Genomic DNA, 14,907 nt, shown 5'->3' on the forward strand with positions numbered 1-14,907 from the left:
GCCTCCCTGCGCCCTGGCCCTGAGGGTCCTTCCCTGCGCCGCGACCTTCCCCACCTGCAGCCCCTCCACACCTCCAGGCGCTCCCGCACTCCGCTCCTGCACTGGTTTCCCAAAAGCTGTCCCCTCCTCGCCCAGGAATTCCGCTCACCACCTCCAGCCCCCTCACATCAGTGGGAAGGCCTTGGATGTCACGAAGTTAGATCCCGACTCTTCCAGCACCACTCAAACCCCTTTCAGGTTGCGAATTCTAGTGTCTTGGGGGCCTGGGTCTGTGCTACCTACCCCCCCAACCCCTCAAGCCCCCCACCCTGCACCTGCCTCAGTGCCTCCCTCTGAGATGCTCTCCCCACCTCTCTTTCCCAGGCCTCTAGACTCCAGCTTTTTCACCCCCTTTCCCCCAGCACACTCACCGGAGCTGGCACCGGCCAGGGGAGTTTGGACAGTCTCCCCAAAGCCAGCGGAAGAGCCAGGCAGAGTGCCGGCCGGGGGGGTGGGCAGCAAAGGGAAGGGGCAGTGCCCAGGTCCCTCGTCAGCTCCATCTGGGCAGTCCCAGATCCCGTCACACAGAAGGATGGCCCCCACGCAGGTGCCATCAACACAGGACACCTCCCCAGGAGTGCAGTGCAGCTGCCCTGCAGCCAGGGAAAGGAGGGGTGGTCCCAAGGCACTGCCCCTTAAGCTCACTGTTTGGGGTGCCCCTATTCACACCTCTACAGGTGTCAGTTTCCTAGCAGGAACCTGAATTGCTGAAGGAGGGGAGGCAGGAAGGTTGGGGCTCACAAGACAGGCCTTGTGGGAGGGGGTGCCCGGTGGACTGGAGTCCAGAGGGGAAGACCACTCACCCAGACAGGCCTCTTCATCAGCAGCATCCGGACAGTCGGGATGCCCATCACAGAGCAGCGCAGGGGGCAGGCAGCGCCCATCAGTGCAGGTCAGTGAGTTGTGGGGGCATGGGCAGCCCTGCTCATCTGTCCCATCTCCACAGTCATCCTGCCCGTCACAGAGCAGGGCCAGGGGCAGGCAGTGGCCAGAGCTGCAAGACATCTGCCCCTCCCCACAGCCTGGAGTGGCGCAGCCTGGCATGAGGCAAGCAGATAGGGTCAGGATGACAAAGGGTCCTAGAGAAGCCCCCCACCCCCACCCAGAAAGACCAGAACAGCCCTGCCCACCAGGCATAGCCGCTGGCAATGTGAGCTCAGAAAGCCACTCTAGCACAGGTTTTAGTTACCTGTACGAAGACTGACCCATCACTCAGCCACTGCCCCACGCAGGCAAGGACACTCACCCTCCTCGTCTGAGCCATCGCCACAGTCATCCTGGTTGTCACAAAGCCACCTGTGGGGCACACAGTGCCCACTCTCCTGGCATGGGACCTCTCCCTCTACACAGCCAGGCACCGGTTCCTCACAGCGTGTACTGTCGCTCCCACAAAGCCACTGACTGTCCTGGCATGTGCTGAGCACACAGTGTCCTGGGATCAGTCACAGTGCTGGGCTTTGGCAGCCCAGGGTCATGGGGCTCCCCCGAGGCCCCCCCAAGGCCCCCCCACTCACCAGTTCCCACAGTTGTTTTGCAGTATGGTCCCCGGGGGGAAGAAGCTGCCGCCTGACTCACAAGGGCAGGAAGCTGGTTCTAAGCAGACTCCTCCTGGGATCACAGGGGGCAAGACTGGAGCAAATGGGGCACAGCAGCCCCTAGCGCCAGTCCTGTGGCCATGACCTTGTGGCTCTCTTCCCTGTCCCAGCACCACCAAGCACCATCCCCCATTACCCCCCACAACCCCTACCCCTGCCCCTGATTCTGACTCTACCCACCATGCAGCAGAGTCCCCTCGGGGCAGAAGCAGCCCTCCACACAGGCAACAGCCTGGCAGTGCCACCCAGGCTCAGTACCATGGTCATGGCAGGTGGAGGGACATATGGGGCCACAGGCCTCATATACCTGGCCCCCTTCACACTGCAGAGCTGGGTAGAGAGGAGAGAGGCTTGGGTCAAGGTGGTGCAAGGGCATCAGCAGGTAAGCCAGCCCAAGATGATACACACGGAGCACACGGGGCAGCATGGTGTAGACTCTTGCTGAGCCCCTCTCAGGGCTGTTTGTAATGTGAAAGTTCTACAGGAAGGCAATCTCAGTGTGCTTAAAGTGTGCGCACCACACATATTTGCCCTTGAATGAACACACAGCTTGCTTGCAGGCCAGGAAGAGCATCCACAAAGGAGCTGAGGGCTTGGTGGAATTGGGCATCGGGGACTGAGGGCAGGGCACACTCACGGCAGAGCTCTTGGCTGCGCCAGCGGACATAGAGTCCGCGCCGGGCACACTCATCTGCATAGGTGGCAATGGCTGAGCAGAGACACTCACAGTCACCCCCCGAATCGCAGCTGTGGAAGGGATTATTCAGCCCCTGGACCCCAGCCCCAGCCCCTCCCACCCGTTCCCACCCCATCCCTGGCTCACCCCTCTCACCCGCAGGCATCATACACACACCACTCGTAGTGCTGCTGTGGGGGCACCTCCGCATGGCACGGGGCAAAGAGCGACTGCAGCATCACCCCGCAGCGGGCATGGGCCCAGTCGGCCCGATGGGCGTTCACCTGCAGGCACAGCACCGTGGACCAGCCAGACCCCATCTGCTGCACCCAGCCCCTGAATCCTCCCCGCCCTGCAGGTTTCTGCAGCTGTCCTGCACACCCTTCCCCCCACCTGCCCATGCTCACGGTACAGGGGTGTGCCAGGTCCCCTGGCTCGGGGCAGAGTGGACTCAGGTGCCAGGAGTGGGCAGCCAGCTCAGCTGTGGGTTCCAGGACACCCTGGCGGCTCCGCAGGTCATTGCTGGCATCTCCATCGAAATCTCCACACAGCCCAGACACACGGCCGCGGAACTGCGGGGCCAGCTGCACCAGGACCCGGGTGCCTGGGCAGAGAGGGCAGCAGGGTGCAGCTTTGTGCAGAAATGACCCTATTGGCCCTCATCAGGGCCAGGGGCAGGGGAAGACCAAGGCTAGGTACTTTGTGGGCCTGTTTGACCATCAGCACAGGTACTACACCTGTTTGTTTTTGTTGTTGTTGTTTGTTTTGTTTTTTGCAGAGCTGACTGGTGATAAGACACCAGCATCTGGGGAGCTAGGGCAGAAGTAGGAGCACACCCTCCTAACTAAACCCAGGTCATGGGCAACAGGGAAATTCCAGGTGGGAACCCCCACTTCAAGACAGACTGTGGCACCCACCAGCCCCAGAGGCTCAGAGGGCAGCCCCGCTGTGCTGACCGGGCGACCCCTTCCCACATCAGGCGTTTCTTTGGTTTTCCTCAATTTCTCAGTGACTGTTCTTTCTAAAATGCCAACTGCTTGGGTTTGGGTAGTGGGATGTTAGGTTTATTTCCATTTCTTCTTTCCCAAACTGGGTATTTTCTAAATGTTTCTTTGGCAAGGAGGTATTGCTTTTACATCGAAGAGAAACATAAGTTTAAAAACATAATTTGGGAACTCCCACCAGTTGTAAAGAAGAGGAAGAGTCTGTGGGGTGTCAGCCTCATGACACTAAGGAGACATGGATCAGATGGCTAAGGGTGGGGACCTGACCTCCATCCCAGAGCAGGCTGAGGCCCAGGCGGGTCGTGAGCAGCAGGAAGAGACCAGCACGACGCAGGCTCAGCCCAGGGCCCGTGTAGACCTTGGGGGGTGTTATGCTCACCCCATTCACCATCACTGCCCGGCCTATGGAGGAAGACAGGTATTCAGGCTCTCTCTTGTACTGTAAGGGCTCCAAGAGGCCCTCCCCAGCCTGCCTCCAACCTTCCTTTTGCTTCTCCAGCTGTGTGACCTTGGGCCAGTCATTCGACCTCTCTGGGTCTTAATTTCTTGGAGCCTTCCAGATTATGATTCCCAACCAAGAGGAGAGAGGAGAGGTGCCAGCCCCGCTGCACTGATGGTAAGCAGTAGAGAACCCCAAGGCCCTGGCCCCCCATGCAGAAGTGTGATGCCACCCAGCGTGCCCCTCCCTCCCTGGCAGTGTCACCCTTCCACGTTGCAGCCACCTCTGAGCATGTGCACGACAGTGCTCTGTAGTTGCACGGTCAGGGCTTTGGTGCAGGTGAGGCCGCTGGCCCTGCAGGGCAGGTTCTGGGCAGACACCGTGAACCGACCACTGGCCTCGCGCACCAGCAGATATTCGCAGGCTCCAGGGAAGGTGAAAGCCAGCCCATCAAAGGTCACGTAGTGGGGGGCACCCGATGCGTGGCACCGTCCACTGCACTGGTGGCCTGTGCAGTGCCACTGCCGACCCTGACATACACTGGGATGGGGGTGGGGGCGGGGAGGCAGAGTCATGAGGACATGTATCCAGGGGATGAAGCTGTCCAGGTTCCAGGTGACAGACCCAAACTGAGGCTTGGGGGAATCCTGGAAAGCCCCCGTTGTCCAGGTCGGTCTGGTTATCCCACCTCATCCTAGTTCAAGGGGCTAGACATACCAAATGTTGCAGTCCTCCTGGATGGTGGCGTTGGGCAGATACCACTGCCCACCGTGACGGCAGGGGCAGAGCTCAGGAGGCACACAGCGTTCCTCCTGGGCAGAGGCCGGGGACAAGGGGACACCTTGGAGGGCTGCCAGACCCACCACCCATTGTTTCGGGCAATGCCCCGGTTAGAGCAGGCCCCGTGGTGCCCTGGGCAGCCCCCTCCCAGACTTACCAGCAACACAGTCCCTGGGGGACAGACACAGCTCCCTGTGCTGTCTGGGGGGCAGGAATGGTTGGCACTAGGGCTGTCACAGGTGAGGAGGCAGGCACCGGGGACATAGACGAGCTCATGAGGGCAGAATGTCTGCTGGGGGCCACAGTGGTGAGCAGAGCAATTCCAGAGGCCCCTCTCCTGGCAGACACTGCCGGGGTGGGGAGGGAGGTAAGAGGCAGTCCCAAGGCAGGACTCACCTCCAGACGCCTCTGGTCTGACCTGGGAGAGTCTCAGGAACCCAGGGAGTCTGAGGCCCTAACGTTGACTCCTGACTCCGTTGACTCCAGAGACCTGAGCATCTTACCCCCACACCCCAGTTACAAGCACAGGAAATGGGGCTGCTCCCAGCACCAGCCATACCTGGGACAGACATGGTCAGCATTTCCTGCTTCAGCACCACAGGGGCCCTTCTCTGGGCTCTGGGGTTCTCAAAGAACCCCATTCCCAGCCCAGGTAGGAGAGGGATTCTCTGAAGTCTCATCCTCACCCACCAAGCTCTGGCCACTGATCCTGCTTCCACAGGCCCAGAACTGGCCTTTACTTCTCCCCAACCCTTGGAAGAGCCTCTGAACCACACTCAACCAGAATTCAGAGATCTGGGTTCATAGCCCTGCATCCCTAACAAGCTGTGTGACCCTGCAAGCCGTTTGGCCTATTCAAGCCTCAGTTTTCCCACCTGCAAAATGGGAACAATTCTTCTACTTCCTACTTTACTAGGCCATTGTAAGAATTCATTAGAATTATAAAAGATAATGTACAAGAGTGCTTTAGAGGTCTGAAAAACGCTCCACAACTGAGAAGCTATCAGTGCTTTGCCGCCCTGCGGGTGCATGCCATATCCTAACCCACAGGGCTACAAGCCCAGCCTCTTTGCTCTAACTGTGCCCCTTCGCCCCCCAGCTCTTTGCCTTCCACAAGGCCGCTGCCCTTACCAGTGGTTGCAGTCCTTCATGGTGGCACTGCCAGGAACATAGCGATGAGTTCCAAGCTGGCAGGAGCACATGCTGGGGGGCACACACTCGCCCTCAGGGTCCCATAGCAACCCTGGCGGGCAGCTGCAACCAGCCACACAGCTGCCCAGCTCCCCACAGTCTTCTGGCTCCCCACAGTTGTGACCACACGCTGGGGCACACTCCTGATACTCCTGGCCCCCAGGACACGGGACAGCTGGGCACAGAGACACACACAGGTCAGGGGCCTAACTGCTGCTGCTCTACCCACCCTTCTGGAATTCACACCCCCTATGCCTCTGAAAGAAGGCACACTCAGACATTAGAGGTTCTCCTGGGGGCCTTCCCCTGCTGCAAAGCTTTTGGATCCCTGTGCACTATTCCTATAAGGGGCTGGGAAGAGGAGCCTGGGGGTGGGGCTGGCTGGCTGAGCCGACTCACGGCAGAGTGTCTGGGTCCTCCAGAGAGATGGGGCACCCTCTTGGGCACAGCGACGAGCAAAGGCAGCGAGCACAGGGCACAGGCAGTCCTTGCCGGGAGCGCAGCCACACACGGCTGCCAAGCAGCGCAGGTGGAACGGCTCCCTGTCTACCAGCCCTTGGCATTCCTTAGGGGGGAGAGGAGGAAAAAATTGGGTTGGCTCCTCCTCCACAGATTCGCCTGTGCCCTCCAGTCCCACTGCCACCTCCCAGTGCTTGGTAGCCCTGCCACGGCAGGGAGCAGGGCCCTCCCAATAGCCCAGGATGAGGGCAGAGCACTTTTGGACCCCATTTTACAGGTGCAAGCAGGAGTACCCCCCATCTGGCTACCTGGAAGGCTGGGCCATGCAGGACGGCACAAGCTGTCTCGGCGAAAATGCGGTGCTGACTGTGGGTGCTGCAGGGGGAGAGTGGGGCACTGTCTTCTGAGGGGCACCTTCCCTCTCCTGCCACCTGGAACTTGATAGCAAAGGCTGCAATGCTGGTCTCCACATCGCCAGCAGGTGTCAGGAAGTCGTCCTGCTGGTTCCATGTGAAGGTGCCACACAGACCCTGCACCTAGGGGAGGGGGCATGGAACTGTCAAATCCAGGCCCACTAGAGCCTTGCCCAGACACTTGCCTGCCCCCCCAGCACACCTGATGGGCATGGCGGGGGTCCAGAGTGATGTATGTTGCAGAGTCAGACACGCCCCAGAGGACCTGGGCCCCAGGCCAGCGCAGCAGTAGGAAGGTGGAGGAGGCTCGGGAGACACGGAGGCCCTTAGGCCCACTCCACGGCACGCCCACATCCTGCCCATTGATGAGCACAGCCCCTGGAATAGGGCGCCTGTGAGGGGCTGCCCCTGCAGGGTGGGCTGAGGAGACCTGGGGGGTGATCACACTGCAGAAGAGGGCTACCTGAGTCTCTGAGCTGGATGTGGGTGTCCCCCAGAGAGACAGAGACGGCATGGAGGCAGCTCCCACTGTCACAGGCCCCGTGCTCCAGCACAATCAGCAGCTGCCCCTTCAGGTCCTGGAGCAGAGGGTAAGAAATGTGGGAGGGGGTGGGGAAGACCTCAAGGACAGGATCTGTTCTGCACCTTCTCCTGTTCTGCAGGGCACCTACAGGACACACCTGGAGGCAGCTCCCATTCAATGCAGGCGTGACCACCTTCTTGCCCCCCAGACTCTCTGTGAGGTATAGGGCTTAACTCTGGCAAGCACAGGCACTTGTGAGTGTATCTATGTGTGTGCGTGTAAGTATGTAGAGGTGTGTGTGCATGCATATGTGTGTGCACACAGGCGTGTGTGTATGCAAGTATGTGGAGGTGTGTGCACACTGGAGCAAGATGCCTCTCCTCTTCTCTCTCGGTGGGTATGTACGCTCATCTGTGTGTGTGTGTGTGTGTGTGTGTATGCACACGCTAAATCTATGTGCACTTGCATGAGCCTGCGGCAGATGTACCTGAACTCGGTAAGTCACCTGACTTTACTGGGGGGAGGGCTGGGGAGGAAGGAGAACCCATATGTCTCCTGGGGTTGTTTTACAGGAAACAGCCTGTGATAAGCCCAGCCTGTCCCATCTGTGAGAAGGGACTTCGAGGATGGGTTTTGCTTTGTGCCCCCGGGCTGCCTAGCGTGGCGATGACCTAGGACCCTTCATGGGAACCTAAGGCGGAGGGAAGGACCCCAAGGGGAGGCTTCAGGGGTCTGCGGCCAGCCACCATCCCTCCAGAGGCCGTTCCCTCTCAGCTTTTTCCGGAGTAGCAACTGTGTACTTCTCATTGGTTTATTTAGAGGTTTCCCGACAGTCACCTCTCCCCTCTAGCACCCCGGAGTTAATCCCCCGACCCACCTGCACCAGGACGGAGCTGCAGCCCGGGCTGCCGCGGAAGGAGAAGCTCCGCCCATCAAAGGTGAGGTAATGCCCGTCCCCGCCCACCGCGCACTCGGCGGGGCACGGCGCCTGCGCGCAGAGCCAGCGGCCGTCCTGGCACACGCTGTGGGCACAAGGGGTGGGGGGCGCGCCCCGATCCAGCTCTGATCGTGCCCCCCAACCCCGAGGCCCTTCCTCCCCCAGCCACCTCGCTGACCCTGCTAGGTCTGGGGGTCAGCCGCTGGAGGTCACGGGCTAGGTCTTTGGGCAGGGCCATCAACTATGCGTGTGCCACGAGAGGTCACAGGCCCCTGTGAGAGGCCCCCGGAAGGGGAGGCAGGTTGCGGAGAGAGTATAAGGGGGCACTCCGAGGGGCCCACGCGGCCTCCAACCCCAGCCAAAGGGCCGGCGAGGCCCGCGAACTCACCACAGGTTGCACCGCTGGCGCACGGTGTCCCCGGGGGCGTAGCGCCGGCGCCGGTGGTGGCAGGGGCAGCGGGCGGCAGGGACACAGAGGGCGCCGTCCCAGAAGAGGCCGGCCGGGCACTCGCAGCCGCTCACGCACGCTTCCCGGCAGGACCCCTCCCCTCCCTCTGCCACCGCGGAGCAGCTGGGTGGGCAGGCCGAGGTGCAGTCTGAGTACAGCTGGCCTCCAGGGCACAGACGCTCTGCGGGCCCAGGGCCGGGAGAGGGCTGTGAGGTCCCGGTGGGGTGGGGGTGGGGGGAGGGCTCCTCCTTCCAGACCCCTTGGGAGGACGCCCAGCGCTCCAGAAACCGGGGCCACAGGGCTGCTGTCAGTGGGTTCCCCGCCCCCAGGGTGGGGAGGCTAGGGACTCTGCAGAGAGGGGCAGGCACCAGCCCTACCACAGAAGCCTGGCTTCCTCCAGCCCACGTGGATATGCTGCTTGGCACACTCCTGGGCATAATTGGCCAGGGTGGCGCACACGGCTTCCCTCCGGCCCTCTCGCCCACTGCCTGCTGGGGCCCCCGAACAGTAGGCAAAGATGCAGGCCTGGTAGTACTCGGCAGGGGGAGCCTGCAGAGAAAGGACAGCCCCTCAGTCAACCAGCCTGGCCAGCACGCCCTCCTCTTGCTTTAATCACACCCGGACTTATAATCAAACAGAATGAGCACCAGAAGGGACCTCTGAGATCACACGTACATACAAAGCAATGACAGGACCAGATTCCCTGTTTGGCACCTCACTAGCACCCATCCTTCCCACCTCTCTGGTGGTGGATACCACCTCCACCCCCACCCATACCTGCACATGGCATTCCCTGAATGGACTGTCCAGCAGTTGGTGGCACACATCCTGAGCTTCGGCCTCTGTGCTTGCCTTTGTGCCCCTCAGGGGGTCCTCACAGCCCTGGGCTGCCTCCACCGAATCCAGACACCCAGGCTGGAGACATTTAAGTCAGGTCAATGGGGGCTGAGGGACATTAACTGGGACACCAGAGAAGTGGCCACTACCCTCATGGCTGCTTCATGGCCCACTGTCATGGCCACCAGCCCAGACATCCTGGAGTTTTGGGGAGCAACAAAGTTGTAACCTCTGGTAAGGGGTGAGGGAGCTGGGGTCACATCCACCCCCAGGCAGGAGGTTTGATAACTAGCTAGTTAACCAAAGCTGGTCAGTGACCAGGTTGTGGTGTGTGTCTCCTGGGTGGTCAGTTCACCACATAAATTCCATGGGACCCTGAGCCTGTCCCAAACCAAGGACCTGGGACAGAGCAGGCCCAGTGATGAAGACAGAACAGAGGTGTGGAGATGTCAGAGAAATGAAGAGGTGGGGAGGGACAGGGCAGGGAACAGGGGCTCCCTGAGGGCTATGGTCTCACCTCTGAGTCAGGGAGCCTCCAGGAATTCCCAAAGGTGGCAGCTAACACAGCCAGTCTCCCTCCAGGCTCCAGGAAGTCATCTGGGGACGGGTAAGGCAGGGGTGCCTTGTCTGGGCTCTCCAGTCTTTCCTTCCCTCCTGTACCAACCACCACAGCATGCCCACTTACCCTCAGGCTGGCCATTGTAGACGCCACAGAGACCTTGAGTTTGTCCCTGGAGCTCATAGTCCACAGAAATGGAGACCGAAGTCGATCTGTCCAGGCGCACAGTGACCCCCAGGCCCCCTGAGACCACCAGCCAGTCTCCTTGCCACTGCAGGCTCAGCCCTGGGCAAGAGAAGGCAGGGTCACACTTCCCACTTCTCCCACCAGGGCTTGGACTGCCCAGGGAAGGAGTGGCAATAGAATTCTGACAATGCTAGGAGTTCTGCACTTCATATTCTCTAAAGGAGAAGCAACGGGCTTTCCATCAGAGCCCTCTCTGAGAAGTTTGTGGACACTACAGATGCCCTCTTGAACAAGAAACTACAAGTAATAGGTGAACCACAAAGCTCTTGTGAGCACACACGCACAACCCCACCCCGACCTCACTTCATGGACTGAAAACCAGGAAAAAAGTTCTGGTAGGAGAGGCTCCCGTCTAGTAGCACTAAGCCCTTCCTCACACCACTGGGAGGCAGGTGGGAAAAGAGTGTTGTTTTTAATTTTTAAAAGATTTTATTAAAAGATTTATTTATTTGAGAGAGAGCATGCAGGTGCATGAGCACAAGCAGGAGCAAGCAGGGGACAGGGGACAGAGCAGGGCAGGGCAGGGGTGGGGGAGAATCCCAAGCAGTCTCCACACTGAGCTTAGAGCCTGACATGGGGCTCCATCTCATGACCCCAAGATCATGACCTAAGGTGACATCAAGAGTCAGATGCTTACTCAACTGAGTCACCTGGGGGGCCCCTTAAAGATTTTAAGTAACCTCCACACCCAAGGTGGGACTCAAGCTCACAATCTTGAGATCAAGAATCCTATGCTTTACTGACTGAGCCCAGGCAGGCATCCTGACACCCAAAGAGGTGAAGTAGAGGGACTTGCCCCAAGCGGCCCTGGGAGGGTATGACAGGGGCGCCATGCAGGAGTCAGCTTGGCTTCCTCATTTCCAGATACCTCCCAGCAGCAGTAGGTATGGGGCAACAGGCTCCCACTCAACTGCCCCTTTTGCAGCCCCCTGCCCTGAGGGCTAGGCAGGCTGTCCCCAGGAACAGTGAGGCACTGGGAAGTCTCCCACTCCCTATAGTACCGTGGAGCAGCTGGGACTCCCCATCAGGTACCAGCTTCCCATTCACAGAGACATTTTTGCCTTGGATCAGCACCTCCTCTGGTCCCATCACTACTCGAGCCTTGGGGGAGACACAAAATGGAAGAGGTGTTCAGTGGCTCACCTTCTCCCATGTCCAGCTCCCTCCCTGTGTCCTTCCCCCTCCCTCACCAGCTGACAGTGCCCAGGTTGGGGGCAATGCCCCCTGGGCGTGAGGTGGACAGCCCAGGTGGAATCAGCAGCTCCCGCCAACAGGTAAGTGCAGCGGCCCAGGAAGCGGTAATGGTGCCCATCAAAGGTTCGGTAGTGGAAGCCTGACCAGGTGGCACAGGTGGCTGAGGGATGCTGGCGCTGGCTCCAGAACTGGGCCACGGCCCCCACCAGGGGCTGCAGGAGGGCTGGAGAGGGAGAGCTGCCTGGAGGAGAATCATCAACTATGAGCCTCTGCGTGTGAAGGCAGGAGGGTAGAGGATGAGGGCACGGGGCTTCTTCCGGAGCAGGAGGCAGGTGGAGAGTGTGTGTTCACTCTAGAGGCAGGAGGGATGGGAGGTGACTCTCCCAGAGGACCGGGGAATGGGCATGGGCCCTTCAGGAAGGCCCAGAGCCCAAGAATTCTGTAGCAGTGCCTGCAGGGGGAGAAAGTGATAGCCAGGGCAGCAGACTCACCTGGGCCGTGTGGGCTAGAGCAGCTGAGGCAGGCCTGGGAGCGGCCATCCTGCCAGCTGTGTCCCCAAGGCCAAGCACAGCACTCTGCCAGGCTTCGTGCAGAAGCATTAGCTGAGCCTGCCTGCAGCTGGCACTGCCGTGTGGCAAAGCAGTGGCCCCCAGGGTTGGCCTCTGCAAGGGCTGTGGGGGTGGAGGGAGAGAATGGGGCAACCCACAGAGTCAGCCTGGACCCAGCTTCCCTCCTCAGGCGGCCTCCACAAAACCCCAGATTTGGGTTAATAGCAGGTGCTTACCCAGGGTGCAGTGGGTGCCCCCCCAGCCTGGACAACAAACCCTCACTGTCCGGTTCCTTGCAGTGGGCCGGATTTCTGGGGGCCTGGGTCCACCGAGCGGGCAGCAGGGAGAAGAAGTTAGTATTCAGCCCAGCCCTGTCTCCGTCCCCGTCCCTGAGGATGGCCTGGGACATCCAATTTGGTCATCTATTCTCTGAGTGACTTTCTCATGTGATTGCCCTTCCAGGTCTCAATTTCCCTTTGTGCAAAGTGAGAGTGATGTTGACAAAGCAGACTGGAGACGTAGTACCTCTCCCTGTGCTGCCTATGCCCAATCCCACACTCCTGACTCTTCTTGAGCCCAGCCAGACATGTTTCCCAAATGCCTGCTTCTCCAGGGCAACCCCCCCCAATTCACCTTCCCCTCAGAGTATTGGCTCCATTGCTCTCCTTCTCAGCAGCCAACCCAGACTCCCACCCTCACTTACTTGTAGATGGGACAGAGCCCTGCACGTCCACCCCAGGACAGGTCCAGTTGCCAGCCCAGGCGCTGGTAATGATAGAGGCTGGTGCAGGGCACCAGGTCCTCCTGGCGGGGGGTCACTTCCTCCTCCACCAGGAAGGTTTCCATATGCTCACACCACCGCCTGCCCACAGATGGGAAATGACAGCTACTGTAGCCATCAGCCCCTCTATTGCCAAGAAGCCCTGTCCTGTGATCCCACTCCCAAAAGAGACCTTCCCAGGGAAAGTTTAGTGAAATGAAGAGGAGGCTGGTTGGGAGCAAGAAGCCTAGGGGACAGCATCTGGCTGCCCCAGAGGGTCCTGCTCAAGAGGCAGAAGCAGAGGATCTTAGCTAGAGGGGCCCCAAGCTGGGCTGCTTACCCGTTAGCCAGTGCCCACGCCATCCTAAAGAGGAGGGCGGGGAGCAGCATGGTGCTCCCCCCAGGTCAGCTTTGGGGAGCTGTGAGGCTTGGACTTGGGGAAGGCAATGCTGTGGCAGGCGTGTGCTCTACAGCAGCCAGGTGGCAATGTGTCCAAGGCAGCCCAGACAGCTAGAACAAGGCCCATGGGGCTGGGGAGGCTTTATCTCAGCCCCATGCCCTGGGGCACCAGCTGCTCAGAACCAGATTGGACCTGCCTGCACATTGCACAATCCCCTTGGAGGCCAACTCTCCCTGGAAACCATCACCTTCCTGCCCCTCTTGTGTGTGCATAGATGCATGTGTGTGTGAACGCTCAGTGGGGGAGCGCATGTGCCCAGGGCTACAGCCAGACACTCTGAGCCTCCGATATTTTCCCCTCAGGCTGTACCACAAATTAGTGTGGACTCTGGACAAGCCACTCTCTCTTTCTGAGCCTCAATTTCCTTGCTAGTAAAAAAATTTCAGGGGCTTCCAGGGATGTTTGCTTGGGTGGGACTCAAGGGCTCCACTTTGAAATTGTGTGTGTGCAGGGGCACCTGGGTGACTCAACTGGTTAAGCATCAGACTCTTGATTTAGGTCTGGGTCATGATCTCAGGGTTGTGGGATCAGGTCCTATGTCAGAGCTCTGCACTCAGCGGGGAATCTACCTGAAATTCTCTCTCCCTCTGCTCCACCACCCACCTCGCTCTTGACCATGTTCTCTCTCTCTTTCTCAAATAAATACATCTTAAAAAAAAAAAAAAGAAATTGCGTGTGTATGCGTTTTTCTGAGGATAGTTCCATAACTGTTATTAAATTCGCAAGAGGAACTGTGACCCCACAAAATGGTTATCTTATTGTATAAATGACTGATATGGTCTTCTTTTTTTATTATTATTATTTATTTATGATAGTCACAGAGAGAGAGAGAGAGAGAGAGAGAGAGAGGCAGAGACATAGGCAGAGGAAGAAGCAGGCTCCATGCACCGGGAGCCCGATGTGGGATTCAATCCCGGGTCTCCAGGATCGCCCTGGGCCAAAGGCAGGCGCCAAACCACTGCGCCACCCAGGGATCCCGACTGATATGGTCTTCTAGCCCTAAAATTCTGAGTATGATTCTCTCCCTGCTCCCTTTCCTGCTTCCTCCTGCCCCCTCTCCCACTAGGCACTTGGGAACCAGTGAGCAGACGGAGCTGAGTTTCCAGGCTGGTTGGACTGTGTGGAGACAGGGGGGAGAATGTGTGCCCTCTCCTCTGTGGTCTGACTCCTTAGGGGGGTGATTATGTGCGGCTGGCTGGGTCCATCCCGGTCTCCTTTTGAGAGAGTCTTCTAGGGTTCAGAACCAGGAAGCCTGGGCAAGGAACACAGCAAGCCTCAGGGAGGATCAGCAAGGGTGGGAAGTGTGTGTGCTGGCAGGGGAGGTGCATAGGAGACAGAGGCCTGGAAGGCAGTCCCCCCCCCCCCCCCCCCCAGTGCTGGGGGCGAGGCAGCCTCATGGGATAATCTAAGTATCCGGTTGGGGCAACAGCTGGCCCAGGTGAATCCTGGTTACCTCTTGGTTACCAGCTTCCAGGACACCCAGGCTGGAATGTGGCCCAGGCCTCAGACTGCATAAATCTCCAGACCCCCATAGTTACCCCACCTAGGGTGAGAAGGCTGCTGGGAACCAGAGCCATGCCAGGGATTTCTCCTGGGCCCACCATTGGTCCTGTGGCCCAAAGAGGGTACAGAGAGTTCCCATCGGGAGCTCTCAGGTAGAGTCCTCAGAAAAGGCCTGGGTTGAACCTTGGACATGTTGCTGTTCCCAGTCTCTCACTCATGTACCCTATACACTCTCTCCCTGTGCCTCACATGCTCACACCCCCACTGCAGGTCTCCCCAGGGCAGACAGGTGTTCA

The 14,907-nt window shown here is 59.2% G+C and overlaps 1 protein-coding gene across 1 annotated transcript in view; it reads right to left on the bottom strand.

The window, feature by feature from the left end:
* Positions 1 to 13,821, bottom strand: part of LOC144284170 (SCO-spondin-like) — a 51,840-nt gene extending 38,019 nt beyond the window's left edge. The window contains exons 1-29 of the mRNA XM_077848497.1: positions 12,989 to 13,821; positions 12,592 to 12,750; positions 12,125 to 12,207; positions 11,832 to 12,011; positions 11,337 to 11,581; positions 11,148 to 11,247; positions 10,027 to 10,185; positions 9,859 to 9,938; positions 9,282 to 9,419; positions 8,882 to 9,053; positions 8,445 to 8,685; positions 7,997 to 8,141; positions 7,060 to 7,174; positions 6,799 to 6,974; positions 6,492 to 6,719; positions 6,124 to 6,289; positions 5,665 to 5,899; positions 4,691 to 4,880; positions 4,471 to 4,565; positions 4,037 to 4,293; positions 3,582 to 3,716; positions 2,718 to 2,914; positions 2,467 to 2,594; positions 2,272 to 2,381; positions 1,815 to 1,964; positions 1,554 to 1,647; positions 1,286 to 1,455; positions 843 to 1,076; positions 411 to 632 (exon numbers count right to left, since the gene is read on the bottom strand). Coding sequence (XP_077704623.1) covers positions 411 to 632; positions 843 to 1,076; positions 1,286 to 1,455; positions 1,554 to 1,647; positions 1,815 to 1,964; positions 2,272 to 2,381; positions 2,467 to 2,594; positions 2,718 to 2,914; positions 3,582 to 3,716; positions 4,037 to 4,293; positions 4,471 to 4,565; positions 4,691 to 4,880; positions 5,665 to 5,899; positions 6,124 to 6,289; positions 6,492 to 6,719; positions 6,799 to 6,974; positions 7,060 to 7,174; positions 7,997 to 8,141; positions 8,445 to 8,685; positions 8,882 to 9,053; positions 9,282 to 9,419; positions 9,859 to 9,938; positions 10,027 to 10,185; positions 11,148 to 11,247; positions 11,337 to 11,581; positions 11,832 to 12,011; positions 12,125 to 12,207; positions 12,592 to 12,750; positions 12,989 to 13,038 — 4,654 coding nt within the window. The 5' untranslated portion in view covers positions 13,039 to 13,821. The remainder of the gene's footprint in view (positions 1 to 410; positions 633 to 842; positions 1,077 to 1,285; positions 1,456 to 1,553; positions 1,648 to 1,814; positions 1,965 to 2,271; positions 2,382 to 2,466; positions 2,595 to 2,717; positions 2,915 to 3,581; positions 3,717 to 4,036; positions 4,294 to 4,470; positions 4,566 to 4,690; positions 4,881 to 5,664; positions 5,900 to 6,123; positions 6,290 to 6,491; positions 6,720 to 6,798; positions 6,975 to 7,059; positions 7,175 to 7,996; positions 8,142 to 8,444; positions 8,686 to 8,881; positions 9,054 to 9,281; positions 9,420 to 9,858; positions 9,939 to 10,026; positions 10,186 to 11,147; positions 11,248 to 11,336; positions 11,582 to 11,831; positions 12,012 to 12,124; positions 12,208 to 12,591; positions 12,751 to 12,988) is intronic.
* Positions 13,822 to 14,907: the final 1,086 nt, after the last annotated feature.

This window comes from Canis aureus, chromosome 15 (genome assembly GCF_053574225.1).
Source record: "Canis aureus isolate CA01 chromosome 15, VMU_Caureus_v.1.0, whole genome shotgun sequence".
Taxonomy (NCBI): domain Eukaryota; kingdom Metazoa; phylum Chordata; class Mammalia; order Carnivora; family Canidae; genus Canis; species Canis aureus.